Below are 18,595 nucleotides of genomic sequence, written 5' to 3'. Positions count from 1 at the left end.
TTCTCTCATCTGGTGGTTGTGTGTATCCTCCAGAATGACCCTGCATCTTCTACCGGCTTTTAAAGACAGACTTGCATTTCCATGGCGCCTTTGACATTCTCAGGATGTACCGAAGCTCTTTGCAGCTAACGAATTGTTTTTGAAGCGTAGAAATTATTGTACTGTAGGAAAGATCCCACCAACAGCGATGTTGGGTGAGGGACTAACATTAATCCAGGACCCCAGTGAGAGTTTCATTGCTCTTCTTTGGAGTAGAGCAGCTCTACCCGAGAGGGCAGAGACGGGCTCGGCTTAATCTGAAAGATGTTACCTCTTAAAATGCAGTGCAACCTCAGCCCTACGCTAGAATGTAGTTTGAATTCTCTTCAGAACGTCATTTTGTCATGTTTGGGCTTGAACTCACATCTGACTCAAAGTGGAGAGGGTCTTTAGCAGTTGGGGGAGGGGAGGATTAAGATTTTCGGGGCTTTGTTTAGTGCAACATTGGAATTGCATTGCAGAGTTTCCGATACCCCATGTAAGAACTGAGATGATGTGGAAGAAGAATAGCAGACAGTGTTCTGTACAGAACGCATTTGGAATATTAGTGAGCACCTACTTGACGTACAGTCGCCTATACAGGGTCAATGACAATCTGCATTCTTCTGGCAGGTTGGTTGGTACCAGAGATAACAAATTTTAAAGTAATTCTTTTGTTTTAAGAAAAGTCATTTGGATGTGGGGAAATGAAGAAATGCTCAATGTTAGAGTTGTGTTGTGAAAAGCACTGCTTGAAAGTTTGGGGGAAGTAGATCCAACATTTTATTTCAAAAGTGAAATAGATAGCAATGCAAAGGAAATATGTGTTGGGTGAGGGAGTGGGAATAATTGGATAATGCTTTTGAGGTTCAGTGAGTATTCTGGTGAGGCAATTTTGTAAAATCAATAAGCTGGATTTTACATTGTAGAGTTGAATGTACAAACATAATTGTTAATTAGTGTGGGGTCGGACATGTCTGTTATGAAGATGCAATGTTTAACATGATTGATGTTCCTCTAATGGTGGAACATTACTGCTGTATGAGCTGTGAAGGTATGCTTCACTATTCTGTTTGACACCAAAAAAAAGGAAACTTAAGTTGACTCTTCATCCTATGTCCCAGTACATGGAAAATCTGGAAGAAATCAGGAGAAATTTCATATAAAGCCAAAGAAAAACTTATATTTATATGTCTCAAAGCACCTTGTAGCTAATGAAGCACTTTTGAAGTATATTCACTGATGTAATAACTTGGCAGCCAATTTCCAAACAGCAAGTTCTCTCAAATAATGTTCAGATAATCAATTCATTTTTGTGATATTGATTGAGGGATAAATGTTGACCTAAGATATTACTGCCCGACTCTTCTTTGAAGCAGTGCTGTGGGAGCTTTTACATCCACTCAAGTTTTGGTTTAACATCACAGCCACAGATGGCAGCTCCAGCAGGGCAGCATTCCTTCAGTACTGCACTGGAGTGTCAGCCTTTATCTTTGTCCTCAAGCTCTCGAGTTCAACTTGTACCCTGAACATAGTGATTCAGAGGTAAGGACACTACCAATTGAGCCACAGTTGACCCAACAAGTTAAAGTTTTAAAGACTGTAGATGAGCGAGCCACATATTCTACATCAAGTGGATAAAGCCTCAAATAGATGTATAGGATTGCAGTGACTTGGAATTATTTTTTGTATTGCAGTTATGATTCATAAAAGGAACCTTTAGTCTTTATATGTCTAATTCCAACAAGCTGATTGGTGTGACAGGTAATGAATGACCCCAGCAAGTGGTTACAGAGGACCAACCAGATGTGAATACTCTGCTGGTCTTTTTTTTTCTTGTGGAAAGTCCAACACAATAAATAAATCTGGAACAGAATAGGAACTACGCATTGAGTAGCTGGTTATCCAACTTAAGCATACACAGGGTGCCATTCATTTGGGCCAGCAGTGAATGGCAAAGTCAAGTGAAGAATATCACTTTTGAGATGACTGCAGGCATTAAAATTGGAAATCCTTCTGTAAGGTGAAACCATTCAAATGCTTTTTGTCTACAGGTGGGACCTTGTTATTGATCAAGTATTGCTGTCATGGCATTGGAGAAAATTATCCAGGATGCACTGACCCAGTTTGTTCAACTTCACATCCCAGATGCTGATCTCAGGTGGGTGGTAAAGGAAACAGCTTGCATTTATGTAGCACTTTAGGTTACCAAAACTACTTTGCAGCCACTGAACTACTTTGAAATAGAGTTACCATTTAGGTGCACACAGCAATCAATTTACATACAGTAAGATCTCAAAAACATAAAGGAAGTTGATCAAATGATCTGATTTTAAGTCATGTTGGCCAGGGCATTGGGATACTCCCTTGCTCTTAAAAATATGCTAGACTTTTTTGTTTTACATCCACTTAGTAGGACCTGTGGTTTAATGTTTCACAGTAAAGATAGTACCCTCAACAATGCCTAAATACTATCACTACTCCACTAAAATGCCAACTTGAAATATGTACTTGGACCTTCCTTTCTAGTTTGAAACTGATGTTTTGAATCGGGTCAGAGTATGAACTCTGAACCAAAACTGAATACCCTGACAAAACATTGTCCGCTTTCACCGTATGACCTATTGATAGTTAGTGTCTGTTGATATAGCTAATTGCTATAGTTAAAGAATAAATGAAGTGGTACTGTCTGACAGTTCCCTTGGAATCTGAGTTGCTGTGACAAGCACTTTCTCCATGTTACAGTCTGGAGATGTAGTTAGTGACAAGTGAGGTTCCAACATTCTCTCCATAAAACATGGCTGACCAGGAATCTCTCTGTCTCTTACCATTTGCTACTGGCATGCTTTAAAGGGTTTGTAGGTCGTTACTCAAATGTTTAGCCATGTTATGAATGCACCTTTGGCCATCATGTCCCAGACTGGCATTTGAACCCATAGCTTCTAGCTTATAGGCAGTGATGCTCCCTACTGTGCCACAACACTTTTACATTACGTAAAATGGTTTAATGGCCTTAGTGACCTGGGATTAGGATACAGTTGTTTTTAAAATGGACTCTGGGTGGGGTCAGGAAAGATCTTTGCTGAGACGTTCTCTGATTTTGAATGGATTGCCAGAAATCCACATCTTGGCACAACAATGGAATGCACATGAATACAGTACAAAACAGCTCAGAGGAGAATGATTGTGACCTGGGCATATTCTCCAGGAGGGTGCTGAAAAACAGGAGATTTGGACCACATGGGGCATCAGAAAAATCTCTAGCAAGGAAGGGAAGTCACAGGCACCTCACAGAAAGGGAGCACAGGAACTAGAGGCACAGCCATCAGGGTAAGACACAGGGATCACAGAACAAATTCTTAGGGAAAGAACAGGGACACTGACCCAGGGAAGAGAACACAAAGCTCGATAGGTCATTGGGAGCTCAGAAGGGAATGACTAGTAATGGATCCAAGGAGGAAATTAAAGAAAGCACAATGAACATGTTGTCTACAGAGGTGGTTTAGACCAAATGAACCCTCCATGCAATCACCTGGAACAAGCAGAATAATTGGGTGGACACCTTTCATAGCAGATGGATGTTTTGAAGAAAACCTGACCAATTGATGTTTCTTTCCCCAACATGAGTGCTTTCAAGCATGTTTTGACACTGCCTAATTCATAACCCAATTTTCTTTAGAGCTCATTAAGTAGTTCTGAAGTATTCTAATGTTGGAAATGTGGCAACAATTTCCACAAATCAAAGTTCCACACACATCAACATAACTGACCAGGTAATTTGTTTTGGGTAAAAGCAAAACACCGTGGATGCCAGAGTTCTGAAGGTACTAAGTATGCCAGAGTAGTGGAGAAACTCAGCAGGTCTGGTTGCATCTGTGTGAGAGAGAAAAACAAGTTAATATTTTGCACCCAATGATTCTTTTACCGGTTATTGATTTTTAAAAAAATACTACTTTTAAGCAGAATCAAGTTGGAATCTATGACATATAAAATCAGACAGTTGTACTTTATCTCAGTAAAACAATAACAAAGTGATCGAGCTGAAAGTGTTTCAATGGCCTGGCAGAAAGGGAGTTGTGAAACCATACAGTCAGGCTACTAGAAATGCATTTGCATGTTCGATGATCGACACTGTGACTGTGTTGAGGTGGGACAGTCACATTGATGATTTTTTTCCTCCTGTAGTGTGATGGATGAGGTGATTCTGTCCTATATCACCAGTGTACTGGAGGAACTTGGATCTCCAGACTCGTCTGAAGAGAACTTTGATGTGGAAATGTTTGTGGAAATGATGGCAGCTTATGTCCCAGGCTTCGCAGAGATAAGCAGGTGGGCAATTCTTTGCACTTGCAGGTAGTTTGATAGTGTACTGAATAATCTGAGTTTGAGAGGAGTCCTGTAGAACCTCCACTATTGTTAATAATAGGGTACAGCACCTGCAGTCCTCACTTTCTCCTACAAAATTGTATAGTGTAACATTTGAAAATTTGGGGAAATACAAGTTTATCATCAATGTTAATGTTTTGACATGGAATATTCTGCTCGGTTCTGGTTTGTTCACTTTAGTCCTCTTGAATTTGCAGAATCACTCATTATAGTTCAGCAAATTGTTGGTGACTCAGTGACTAGTGTTATCATTTCTGAATCAGAAGGTTGTGGGTTCAAGCCCCTCGCCAGAGACTTGGACAATATAACTCCAGCTGCGCTATCACATGTGCTGTCTTTCAGATACGAGCTTAATCTGAGGCTCCATTGTCCCTCACAAGAAGACATCAAAGGTTGCACAGCTATATTTCATTTAAAAAAAGCAGGGGCTTTCTCCCTGGTGTCATGTTCAACACTTATCCCACACCATGATGACTAGCACCTGATGAAGGAGCAGTTCTCTGAAAGCTTGTGTTTTCAAATAAACCTGGTGGACTATAACCTGGTGTTTTGATTTTTTTTGACCTTAACCCATATTAGCATTGGATGTAAAATGCTTTGGAGTGTAATGAAATGTAACCTTCCTGTCGTTCGGATGGTATAGCCTGAAGTGGTCATTCTTCATGTTGCCAACATGAGTTGGCAATTTATACTTTGGTAATGTGCTGTTTCCGATGGCCACTGTTTGGTATTGAGGAGTTACATGTTTACTTCTTCCCTCCGTTGTCGATGGGTTAGAATAATTAATTTGATTATACTTTTGGTCTTCTGATATATTTACCTCAGCACCAGAAAAGACAGTGCCATTATCTGTTAAGCAATCGGAGAAGCTTTAAGATGATGCTGTGCTCTTGCTTGAGTCAGAGGGCACAGTTAGACTTCATATTGAAGACATGCAGCAAGTAATTTCTGTGAGCACGAAAGCCCTGAATAAGATATGATGGCGAGATATACATTTGTTTTAGATTTAAGCTTCAATGTCATATGTAATCAAGTACAAAAGTACATGAGTACAGTGAAAAGTTAGCACGTTTTGAGAAGATTTGTAGCTCAGGTTGAGGTTCTGGATGTAGGTTTGCTTGCTGAGCTTGAAGGTTCATTTTCAGGCGTTTAGTCACCATACTAGGTAACATCTTCAGTGAGCCTCCAGGCGAAGCACTGCTATTGATTTCGGCTTTCTATTTATATGTTTGGGTTTCTTTGTGTTGGTGATGTCATTTCCTGTTCGTTTTCTCAGGGGGTGATAAATCAGGACCAAGTCAATGTGTTTATTGATAGAATTCCCGTTGGCATTAATGGCATTCCAACTGGAACTCTATCAACAAACATGTTGACTTGGACCCGATTTACCACCCCCTGAGAAAAAGAACAGGAAATGACATCACCAACCCAAACATATAAATATAAAGCTTTGTCCGGAGGCTCACTGAAGATGTTACCTAGTATAGTGCCAAAATGTCTGAAAATGAACCTTCCAGCTCAGTGAGTAAACCTACATCCACAGTGAAAAGTTTTCAGTGTCGCCACACATGGTGCCGCCTTGGGTACATGTACCAAGGTGCAAGATAGAAAGAAATAAGGAACAATGTTAAAAGGTAAACATTGCAGTCAGTCTTAGTATATCACAAAAAAGATTGAAGTTAAACATTACAGTCAGTTTTAGTATTGAATGGAAAATAAAGCTAAAAGTTCAACCAGTGCAGTCTTTAAATGCTTAGCCATGTTGGGACTGGACTTCCTACAAGGGCTCGATCACCTCTTTGGCACACTTTCTCTGCCCTGGCTCGATTTTTCTCTGCCCTCATCATTGCTACAGATGTTGGGGGAACCTCCACCGCCACTTTGGGCTCACTCCTGAGATCTCTGATGCTACCACACACCAGACCGCCATAGCCCTGATCTAGATGCCATCTGCGCTGGGCCTCAGTCTTGCCATTGGTCCACATGTCGGGCATTGGGAACTTACCAAGTGTCCCAGCTGCCTCACACTGGACATCTAGCCAATTGCCAAAATCAGTGTGCCCAATGGTGGTGGTGGTGGTGGTGCTGTCTGTCTCCAGAAGGTAAGTTAGTAGAAAAAAATCTAAAAAAAATTAAAACTATAAAGAAAAAAGAAAAGTAAGAAGAGTGGATGAGCATACTCCACTGCCATCTTGCCGAAATATGTAATTAGTGGTTAAGTGAGATAATGCAGAAATAAGTGATTTCACAATCAGTAGATGTGATCTAAAGTGCTGCAGTCCTGCTACATCAGTTATCAATGGTAGTGCTCAGTTAAATAACATACCACAGAAGAAGGCTTCTCAAATATCAGTATCCTCTATGATGGAAAAACCTGGAACATTGTTGCACAAGATGAGGCTGAAGCATTTCTAACTACCTTTGTCAGACGTGCCGAGTGAGATATCTCCAGCATCACAGATGTCAGTCTTCAGCCAATTCAATTCACTCCATCAAGAAATGGCTGAAGTCACTGAATACTACAGATACTCTGGACCTTGACCGCATTCTATCAATAGTACTGAAGACTTGTGTTCCAAAATGAGCCCGTCCTTAGGCAAATTGTTCCAGTGACGACAACACTTGCAGCTACCTAACAACGTAGGAAATTGCACAGCAATGTCCTGCATACACAAAGTAACACAAATACAACCCAACCAATTATCGCCATCACACCATTCTCGACTATCTACAAAGTGATGGAAGGTGTCATCAACTGTGTTAATAAGCAACACTTGCTTAGCAATAACCTGTGCATTGATGCTCAGTTTGGGTTCTGCCAGACTGCTCAGCTCCTCTCCTTATTTCATTCTTGGTTAGAATATGGACAAAAGAGCTAAATAGCAAAGGTGAGGTGAGAGTAAATGCCCTTGACATTAAGGCTGTGTTGCATTGTGCAACCCTAGGAAATCTGGAGCCAAATGGAATTCTACATTAATTTTAATCATACCATAGATGATGATGATTATTGGAGGTCAGTCATCTCAGCTCCAGGGCATCTCTGCAGGAATTCCTCAGGGTAGTGTCTTAGGGCCAGTTGTCTTCAGCCACTCATCAGTGACCTTCACTCCATCAAAAGGTCAGGAGTGGAGATATTCGCTGATTTGTACAATGTTCAGCAGTTTGAGCTGACGAATGGCAAGTAACATTCACACCAATGTGTAAGGCAATATCTTTGACAAGAGAGAACCTAACCATCATCCCTTGATATTCAATGGAATTAACATTACCGAATCCCCAACATCCTGAGGGTTACCATTGACTAGAAACTGGACTGGACTAGCTATATGAATACTGAAGCTATAAGCATAGGTCAGAGGCTAGGAATCCTGTATTGTGTAACGCTCACCTCCTGACTCCTCAAACCTGCCCATCATCTACAAGGCACAAGTCAGGAGTGTAATGGAATATTCCCCACTTGCCTGGATGAATGCAGCTTCAGCAACAAGCTTCATTGCATCCACTTGATTAATTCCACATCCACTTCCTCCATGACCGACACTCATTAGCAGAAGTGTGTACCATCTGCAAGATGCACTGTAGAAATTCACCAAGGTTCCTGACAGTGTCTTCGGAAGACATGACCACTACCATGTAGAAAAACAAAACTTGGGAGCATCACCAGCTGCAAGTTCCCAACAAGCCACACACCATCCTGACTTGGAAATATATCACTTCATTCAGTGTTGCTGGGTCAAAATCCTGGAATTCCATTCATAGCAGCATGGTGTGTCCCTCTACCACATAGACCAAGAATGAGGCTCACCATGCCCCTCAAGGGCAATAAAATGCTGGTGGTGCCAACATCCTCTGAATGCATAATTTAAAATAAAGTTTTCAGATCTGACATAGATGAATGGCAACATTTCACACACGTCCAGGCACCAGCATTCCCTCTAATTTTCCTACTGTCTTTGCAGGCCTCTGAGTCCAGTGCACAGCACCGACTTCTGGAACAATGCCATGTGCAGCACTGTGGAGTGGCTGGGTATCTGCACAGCTTCGAGGGAGTATTGATGGGAACCATCTTTTTCTTTTTCTTTATTAATTTATAGAATGAGTGTGTTGTTGGCTAGGCCAGCATTTATTGCATATCCCTAACTGCCCAAGAGCCAATCACATTGGTTATGGGTCTGGAGTCCTATGTAGGCCAGACCACGTAAGGATGTTTCTTTCCCAAAGGGCATAAATGAACCAGTTGGATATTTTCCAACAATCAGTAGATTCTTAATTCTGGATGTTTTTTATAAATTGAATGCAAATTCCACCATCTGCTGTGGCGGGATTCGCACTGAGTCCCCAGGACATTAATAGTCTAGTGATAATACCACTATGGCAAGGCCTCTCCTGATTTAAGTCAAGATTAGAGTGGTGCTGGAAAAGCACAGCAGGTCAGGCGGCATCAGAGGAGCAGGAAAATCGACATTTCGGGCAAAAGCACTTCATCAGGAATGACGTTTCTTTTTTTTTTATATTTCAAAAATATACTTTATTCATATATATTTAATCTATACAATTGGACATGTCATCATTCTGTAAACATTCCATTTCTTTACGTATCGAAACAGGGTAATCATTCGTATTCACAGGTTGGTGCGATTACATTGAGCTCAGACGCCAGCGGAGCCCAAATGACTGCGTGGGCCCCCTGTTCTTCATTAGGCAGGCAGATGTTAGACGGTGGTCTTTCCCCACCGCGCCTTGGCGGCAGCTGCCCCAAGCTTCAGCGCGTCCCTCAACACAGTCCTGGACCATGGAATGTGCCAGTCTGCAACACTCAGTCGGGGTCAACTCCTTCAGCTGGAAGATCAACAGGTTTCGGACCACCCAGAGAGCGTCCTTCACCGAGTTGATGATCCTCCAGGCACAGTTGATGTTCGTCTCGGTGTGCGTTCCGGGGAACAGGCCGTAGAGCACGGAGTCCCGCGTCACGGCGCTGCTCGGGACGAACCTCGACAGACACCACTGCATTCCTCTCCAGACTTCCTCTGCATAGGCACATTCCAGAAGGAGGTGTGTGACAGTCTCGTCCCCCCCGCAGCCGCTTCGAGGGCAGCGTGCGGTGCGGCGAGAGTCCGGGCATGCATAAATGATCTCACAGGCAGAGCCCTTCTCACCACCAGCCAAGCCATGTCTTGGTGCTTGTTGGAAAGTTCTGGCAATGAGGCATTCTGCCAAATGGCTTTGACAGTCTGCTCAGGGAACCGCTCGACAGGATCTGCCCTCTCCTTTTCCCGAAGGGTCTCAAGGACACTACGTGCTGACCACTTCCTGATGGACTTGTGGTCAAAGGTGTTTTTCTTGATAAATTTCTCCACTAAGGACAGGTGGTACGGAACGGTCCAACTACTCAGAGCGTTCCGCGGCAGCGAGGCCAGGCCCATCCTTCGCAACACCGGGGACAGGTAGAACCTCAGTACGTAGTGACACTTGGTGTTTGCGTACCGGGGATCCACGCACAGCTTGATGCAGCCACACACAAAGGTGGCCATCAGGGTGAGGGTTGCATTGGGTGTGTTTTTTTCCCCCATTGCACCGGTCTTTGTACATTACATCTCTTCGGACCCGGTCCATCTTTGATCTCCACACGAAGTGGAAGATGGCCCGGGTGACTGCGGCGGCACAGGTTCTGGGGATAGGCCAGACCTGTGCCACGTATAACAATACTGAGAGTACCTCACACCTGATGACCAGGTTCTTACCCGCGATGGAGAGCGACCGTTGCTCCCATCTGCCCAGTTTCTGTCTCACCTTCCTGATCCGCTCCTCCCAGGTCTTGGCACACGCCCCAGCCCCCCCCCCCCCCGAACCAAATACCCAGCACCTTCAGGTGGTCAGTCCTGACGGTGAAGGGGATAGAGGATTGGTCGGCTCAGTTCCCGAAGAGCATGGCTTCGCTCTTGCCTCGGTTTACCTTGGCCCCCGAGGCCCATTCGAACTGGTCACAAATGCACATGAGTCTGTGCACGGACAGCGGATCCGAGCAGAAAACGGCGACGTCATCCATGTACAGGGAGGTCTTGACCTGCAGACCCCCGCTGCCAGGAATAGTCACCCCTTTCAGGCTCGCATCCTTCCTGATGGACTCGGCAAATGGCTCTATGCAACACACAAACAAGGCAGGAGAGAGAGGGCAGCCCTGCCTGACTCCAGATCTGACTGGGAAGCTATCTGATTCCCACCCATTGATTGAGACTGCACTGACAATGTTGGTGTAGAGCAGTCTGATCCAATTAGCGATTCCCTCCCCGAAGCCCATTTTGGAGAGGACATCCCTCATATATGTATGCGATATCCTGTCAAAGGCTTTCTCCTGGTCCAGGCTGATGAGGCAGGTGTCCACCCCCCTGTCCTGTACGTAGGCAATCGTATCTCTGAGGAGTGCGAGACTCTCAGCGATCTTCCTGCCCAGTACAGCACAGGTTTGGTCAGGGTGAATCACCGATCCCAGAGCAGACCTGACCCGGTTGGCGATGACCTTTGACAAGATTTTGTAGTCTGTGTTTAACAGTGAGATCGGTCTCCAATTTCTAATTTCTTCCCTCTCCCCCTTCTGCTTGTAGATGAGGGTGATGATGCCTTTCCTCATGGATTCACTCATGGTACCTGCCCGAAGCATACTGACATACACCTCCAGCAGGTCCCGGCCAATCAAGTCCCAAAGAGCGGAATAGAGCTCGACCGGTAAGCCGTCGCTTCCGGGAGTTTTATTCTTTTCGAAGGATTCGAGGGCCTTGGTCAGCTCATCCAGAGATAGCGGCTGGTCCAGCCTCTCTCGTGTTCCGTCGTCTAGGACCTCCGTGATAGAGGACAGGAACGACTGGGAGGCCGCGCTGTCGGTTGGCTTCGAGTCATACAGACTGGCATAGAAGGATTTGCTGATCCTCATGATGTCAGCCTGAGATGACGTGACCGAGCCATCTTCTTCCTTCAGGCTGCTGAGCACGGAGCTCTCTTTGTGCACCTTCTGGAAGAAGAAACGTGAGCACGTCTCGTCCTGCTCCACCGAGCGGACCCTGGACCGGAAGATTATCTTGGAGGCCTCCGAGGCAAAGAGCGAGGCTTGCTGGCCCTTCACCTCCTTGAGGTCCTCCGTGACATCGACCCTCAACGTCTGCAGCAGGAGCAGGTTCTGCATACTTTCCTGGAGCTGGGACAGTTTTCCCCGTCTCTCTCTCTCTCGCCTCCTGAACACCTTTGAGGATGAAGAACCTCTTGATGTTCCCTTTTACTGTTTTCCACCAGTCTGCTGGAGACTCAAAGAGGGGCTTCACGGTTCTCCAACCTGTGTAATCCCTCTTGAGCTCCTCAATGTTTCCCGGGGTCAACAGCTTGGTGTTCAGTTTCCACGTTCCCTTACCAGCCCGCTGCTCGTCCTGTAGGTGACAGTCGGCCAGCAGGAGGCAGTGGTCAGAGAAGAACACCGGCTTGACGTCGGTGGATCTGACCGAGAACGTGCGGGACACAAACAGGTAATCTATCCTTGAGCGGATAGACCCGTCTGCCCGTGACCATGTATATCGTTTCTTGCTCCTCTGATGCTGCCTGACCACTCAAATCTTGACTCTAATCTCCAGTACCTGCAATACCCACTTTCACCTCTCCTGATTTAAGTCAGAGTGAGGTTTTAGGAGTTCCAAGATTTTATTGGTTCACAGAATATAGGTGTTGCTGGCGAGATGGTATTTAATGCCTATCCCCAGTTGGCATTCATAGGTGGTAGTGAGCTGGTTTGGGGCAGGGGGAGTTGTTAGTATGTATATATGCAATGATGTTTAGAACAGACTTACAGGATTTTAATCCAGCCACAAGTCAGGATAGTGTGTAGTCAGAGGGTATCAGTACATGAAGTCCTAGGTTTGCAACTAGTGCTTTGGACCTTCCAAAAGTAAATGAAGTATATTGGGCTTGTGATATCAGCCTGATTACATGTGGAATGAAAAACACATATCAGTCTTTGTGTAAGATGTTGTTTAGTCTTCATCTGGAGAATGGCAGCCAATTTGAGTCCTTGTGCCATTTTGATGATAAAGAGAAAACAGTATTATCTACTTGGAACACTGGAAACTTTTCAATTATTGTTTCCCTGTCTCACCCTCCCTTTCAGCACAGATCAGTTAGGCTATGCATCAGTTCCTAATCGCTCATTGAGGCCAGTTGCTATCCCATTGGAAACAGAGAATTGGTTTCTCCTCTGAACCTCCTATATACTGACTTATCCTGTGACATTAGTTGGTTATCTGTGAATCAGTTGCTCAGCACAGTGATCAAATGTGTAGCCTGTATGTTCAGGTGATAAATAGGGAGAATCATTCACAAAGAAGAATTTGTACAGAGTGGATTGAGAGAAACTGTTGCCATTCATGAAAGGTTCAAAACGAGAAGGTAGGAATTTATAGCAATTGGTAAAAGAATCAATGGTTTTGTGTGTGTGAGTGTTGGAGGCAGGTTCAATTAAAAAATTCAAAGGGGAGTATAATTGGTTGAAAAGAGAGAATGGCACCAAGTCGGTTGTTCATTTGGAAAACCAATGTAGACACGACAGACCAAATGGCCATCTCCTGCGTTGTGACAATTCTGTGATAAATGTTTGATTGTTTGGCAATTGAAAAATGACCTGTTTATTTTTCAGTGTCACTATCTGCGAGATGATGTTTGATTTAGCTGCACGTCTGGTAGAAGCTCGTAACAAAGGTAAGATCTGAGGATTTTGTCAACTGGGACTGCTGTTGAGACAAGATAGTATGTATTAAGCTCAGCATTGGTGCCTTTGCCAGGGAATGGGAGACATTATCTTCTGCATCCCATTCCTGCAAGACCAGGTGTCTGTATGCAGAGAGGGTGGAGGAGAAAGGCAGACAGAGAGGCTGTGGTAAATGTCAGTGGTTTATATGCAGGGGTGTAAACATGAACAGTAATTATTCAAAGCTGCAATTTTTCCCAACAATCATGTTTATGTGCTCTTTTATCACTTGAATGCATTCTTATGGAATTGAGAATATGGTGACATTTAAAAAGAATGCATTCCCAGTGTCAACAGAAATGAAAGGAATGTTTAAGAAGCCAAATGTGGGTGTAGTCAAAATGGCTGCATTTTTAAAGATCTCTATTAGTCATAATTTGATCATCATGTAGGTCATAAACTAAACTCTGCAAAAATCTTTGATGACCAATTTGACATCAAAATGTGGATTAACATACCATATTGACTAAAGGGATTTTTGTACATAATGGGGGTCATTTTGTTTTGGAAAATTGACACCACATCAGACCTTTTTTGCAAACCTTGGAGGAACCTACAATATTAAAACATTATGACTGGTTCTTTTTCTCATTATTGTTTGTGGGACTGTCTGGTCAAATAGGCTACCACATTGGCAAACAACACAACAGCTACACTTAGCTTCACATCTCAGGATGTTGCAAAATGAAAATCAGTTGCCATTTTAGCTGCTGTTTTTCTAATTCTCACCTAGTTTTTGATATCATCATGGGCTGTGCTCTCACCAGATTTTATGTTGAGGAATGTATTGAATCAGGTAGTGGCGATGAATGGGTAATGGAAGAGATAGTGATCCACATCTCCCTAGTGAGCAATAGAAGGGTGCTAATGTATTTGGAAAAAGGTGGTATATATTAATTGTCTTTGAGCACATATAAAGAGAAAGCAGCTGTAATACTGGATGTGGGATTAGAGGGGTAAGACTGAGCAAGTCAATAAACTTTGTTTGCAAAGAAAAAGACGTGATCTTTGATCTATATCTCACCAACCAGCGTGGATCTATTAACAGAAGTGGTAACTCACTTTGCCCTCCTCTTTGCTTTTATGCAACCCCCCCCCCCACCACCCAAAAAAAAACTTTGCCCCCTCCCCTCAACATGTAACAGAATAGAGAAGCCGATTCACCGATCGAAAACCAGTACTCCACCTCAGTAGCAGAGGCATGCGCTGTCATTTTCATTTCATTTTAAATTATTACCTGATATACAGGTCTTCAGTGTGTTTGCTTATAGCATTGTTGCTTTGATAAGAGAAAGCATGAAAGGATTCAGCAGGAGTGTTGAGTAATCAGATCAGCGATGATCTTGGTGAATGACAGAGCACGCGCGAGACGCTGAGTGGCCTACTCTAGCTCCTTACGTGTAGTTTTACCATTATATTTTAATCATAAGTCTGAGGAACAGAAGTTGACCATTCAGCCCATAGAGACTGCTCTGCCTTTCAATGAGATCACGGCTGATCCCATCATTCTCAACTTCACTTTTTTGCCTTTTCTCCATAACCCTTGAGACTCTTACTGGTTAAAAATCTATCTATCTCAACCTTAAATATACAACAAACATTTTAATTAACCAGCACCAGTGGACCAGGAATGTGCCTGTTGATCAAATATTCCAGATATTCAAGAGGTACGTGTAATCTCAGTAAACCCTGACCAACCGAAGCTTTGAGACATCGAAATCCCTCAGAATCTGTGTTTTAAAAAAAACACAGTAAGTAATAGAAACTTAATTCACTGAAGAGCTGTATATCAGGTAATAATTTAAAATGAATTAACATCATTGTTATACTTCACTTATGTCATAAATACTCTGACGTCGAGATTGTTCCTGATATTTGAGGCTGGTTTATTTTATTTAATTTTTGTTGGTTTATCAAGAGTACCAGTTGACAAGGCGCCAGTTTAAAACAAAGTTTGCTGTATGTAATGATCCATCTTTGATAGTCTTTTGCAGTGAGAAAGTTCCACAAATTCACTCCATTCTGATATAAGAAATTGCTTTTCATCTGTCTTCAATGTGCAACTGCTTGTCCTGAAATTATGCCCTCTGGTCTTACACTCTCCAACATGAGGAAACAATTTTTCCATGTCCACCCTGACAAGTCCCCTAAAAGTCCTGTGTGTTGCAATAAGGTTCCTTTTCATTCATCTACATTTCAATGAGTACAAGTCCAACCTATTCAACTGCTCATAAGACATTCCGTCCATGCCTGGAATCAGTCTCGTGTGCCTTCTCTGGAATGCCCCCAATGCCAGTTTGTCTCTTTTTGGATGGCATGATGGCTGTGGTTAGCACTGCTGCTTCACAGCACCAGGGACCCAGGTTTGATTCCTGCCTCTGGTGACTGTGGAGTTTGCACTTTCTCCCCATGTCTTCATGGGTTTCCTTTGGCTGTTCAGGTTTCCTCCCACAATCCAAAGATGTGCAGGTTAGGTGAATTGGCCATGCTAAATTGTCCGTAGTGTTCAGGGATGTGTAGGTTAGGTGTATTAGTCAGGGGTAAATGTAGAGTAATAGGGGAATTGGTCTGGGTGGGATATTCTTCAGAGGGTTGGTGTGGACTTGATGGGCTGAAGGGCTTGTTTCCACACAGTAAGGATTCTATGATTCTATAAATAAAGGGTTCAAGATTGTTCACAATATTCTATTTGAGGTCTGACTAGTACTTTGTAAATTTTCAGCAAAATCTCCCTAGTTTTATATTCCATTCCCTTTGAAATATAGGCTAACGTTCCATTTGCTTTCTCTTTAACTGCTGAACTTGGATCCTAGCTTTTTATGATTCATGGATGAGGACTCTTAAATCCCTCTGTTCTGCAGGCATCTGCAATCATTCTCTATTTAAATAATAATCAGCTCCGCTATTCTCTGTCAAAGTTTATAACCTCACGTTATCCCACATTATATTCTATCTGCCAAGTTTTTGCCCACTAGCTTACCTATTTATATCCCTTTGCAGACTCCATGTTATTCTCACCACTTACCTTTCCATTTATTTTGTGTCACATTCAAAAAATTGTATATAATACATTCACTTTCCTCATCCAAGTTATTAATATACTGTACTGGGCTAATAGTAAGATTCTTGGTAGTGTAGATGAGCAGAGGGATCTGTGTCCATGTACATAGATATCTGAAAGTTGCCTCCCAGGTTGATAGGGTTGTTAAGAAGGCATATGGTGTATTGGCTTTTATTGGTAGAGGGATTGAATATCGGAGCCACAAGGTCATGCTGCAGCTGTACAAAACTTTGGTGTGGCCACACTTGGAATATTGCATACAGTTCTCGTCACCACATTATAGGGAGGCTGTGGAAGTTTTGGAAAGGGTTCAGAGGAGATTTATTCAGATGTTGCCTGGCATGGAGGGAAGGTCTTATGAGGAAAGGCTGAGGGACTTGAGGCTGTTTTCATTAGAGAGAAGAAGGTTGAGAGGTGACTTAATTGAGACATATAAGATAATCAGAGGGTTAGATAGGGTGGACAGTGAGAGCCTTTTTCCTTGGATGGTGATGGCTAGCACGAGGGACATAGCTTTAAATTGAGGGGTAATAGATATAGGATAGAGTAGTATGGGTGTGGAACACACTGCCTGCAACAGTAGTAGTAGAGTTGTCTTTTAAACAGTTATTGAATAAACATATAGATGAAAATGGATTAGTGTAGGATAGAAGGGCTTCAGATTGGTTCCACAGGTCAGTGCAACTTCGAGGGCTGAAGGGCCTGTACTGTGCTATAATGTTTTATGTTCCATGTATTCAAAGATGATAATCCCATCGTTGATCCCAACATTAGTTACAAGTTACCATCCTGAAAATGTCCCCTTTATTCCAAAACTCTATCTTCTATTTTTTAGTCAATCCTCTATCCATTCTATGATATGCACAACTATGGGCTCTTGTCTTATTAGGAAGCCTAATGTGTGATATCTTATCAAATGCCTTCTGAAAATCCAAATATATCACGTCCACTGCTTCCCCTTTTATCTATCCTTTTTGTTACCATCTCAAAGAATTCTAGTAAATTTGTCAGACATGCTGACTCTGCTTAATTATATTATGTATTGTTAAATGCACTGCTAGTACACCTTTATTATAGGTTCAAAATTTTTCCAATAACAGACATTAAGCTAACTGGTCTGTAATTACCTGTTCTTTGTCTCCTCTTTTTAACTAAAAGTGTTATATTGGCAGCTTTTCAATCCTCTGAGACTTTTCAGAATCTGAGGATTCCTGGAAGATTACTACTATTACATTCACGCCCTCTAAACTTTTTTAAATATCCCAGGATGCATCCCATTAGGTCCAGGGACATATAGGTCTTTAGCCCCATTAGCTTCCCTAGTACTTTTCTCTAATGATTAGTTCTTGTTTTTATTTCCTCTTCTCCTTTTGCCTCTTGATCATTTAGTAACTTTTCAATGCTATTGGTGTCTTCGGTTGTGAAGACTGTTGCAAGTTATTTACGCAACTCCTGTGCCATTTCCTGGTTCCCCATTATTATTTCCTCAGCCTTATTCTCTAAGGGGCCTGTGTTCACATTGGCTTCTCTCTCCTTTTTTATATATTGAAAGACGTTTTTGCTGTCCATCTTTATATTACTGGCAAGTTCACCCTCAGAGTTTTTTTTCCTCTTTAGTTTTGTTTTGGTTATACGAACATAAGAAATAGGAGCAGGAAAAGGCTATCTGGCCATTTGAGCCCGCTCAGCCATTCAGTAAGATCATGGTTGATTTTTCGTGGCCTTAGATCTACTTACCTGCCCTCTCCCCATAACCCTTAATTCCTTTACTCTTCAAACAATTATCTATCTTAGCTTTATAAACATTCAATGAGGAAGCCTCAAACTACTTCAGTGGGCATGGAATTCCACAGATTCACAATCATCTGTTGGTTTTTAAAACTTTCTTAATCCTATGGCTTACCACTTATCTTTATCATATTGTGTTTTTCTTTCTTTCAATTTGCTGCTATCCTTCACCATAATTGGTTTATCCCCTTCCTAGAATCCTCCTTCCTCACTGAATATTTTCTTTGCCATGAGCCATGAACTATTTTCTTAAATGTCTGCCTGTAGAAAACATTGAAAGGCCACTTTTGGTACAATTCTGGTCACCCTGCTATAGTAAATGTTATTAAACTTGAAAATATGCAAAAAAGATTTAAAAGGATGTTACCAATACTGGAAAGTTTGAGTTATAAGGAGAGGATGAGACTTTTTTTTTTCCCTGGAGTGTAGGAGGCTGAGGGGTGACCTTATGGGGTTATAAAATCGCGAGGGGCATATATAAGGTGCATAGCCAAGGTCTTTTCTCCAGGGAAGGGGAGTTCAAAACTCGACAGCATAGATTTAAGGAGAGAGGGGAAAGA

The 18,595-nt window shown here is 42.7% G+C and overlaps 1 protein-coding gene across 5 annotated transcripts in view; it reads left to right on the top strand.

The window, feature by feature from the left end:
- The window catches only part of gpx9 (glutathione peroxidase 9), a 121,444-nt gene that overhangs the window by 52,499 nt on the left and 50,350 nt on the right, over positions 1 to 18,595 (top strand). For 4 of the 5 annotated variants that reach the window (XM_087982485.1, XM_043678740.2, XM_043678742.2 and 1 more), the window contains 3 exons: positions 2,073 to 2,179; positions 4,204 to 4,347; positions 13,076 to 13,137. In XM_087982485.1, coding sequence (XP_087838611.1) covers positions 2,106 to 2,179; positions 4,204 to 4,347; positions 13,076 to 13,137 — 280 coding nt within the window. In that variant the 5' untranslated portion in view covers positions 2,073 to 2,105. Of the gene's footprint in view, positions 1 to 8; positions 652 to 2,072; positions 2,180 to 4,203; positions 4,348 to 13,075; positions 13,138 to 18,595 lie in introns of those variants that run through there. The other variant, XM_043678741.2, reaches the window with a different exon arrangement.

This window comes from Chiloscyllium plagiosum, unplaced genomic scaffold (genome assembly GCF_037043375.1).
Source record: "Chiloscyllium plagiosum isolate Xiang-an unplaced genomic scaffold, Cpla_swu_hap1 HiC_scaffold_43, whole genome shotgun sequence".
NCBI lineage: Eukaryota > Metazoa > Chordata > Chondrichthyes > Orectolobiformes > Hemiscylliidae > Chiloscyllium > Chiloscyllium plagiosum.
This window is presented reverse-complemented; position numbering and strand designations above follow the sequence as displayed.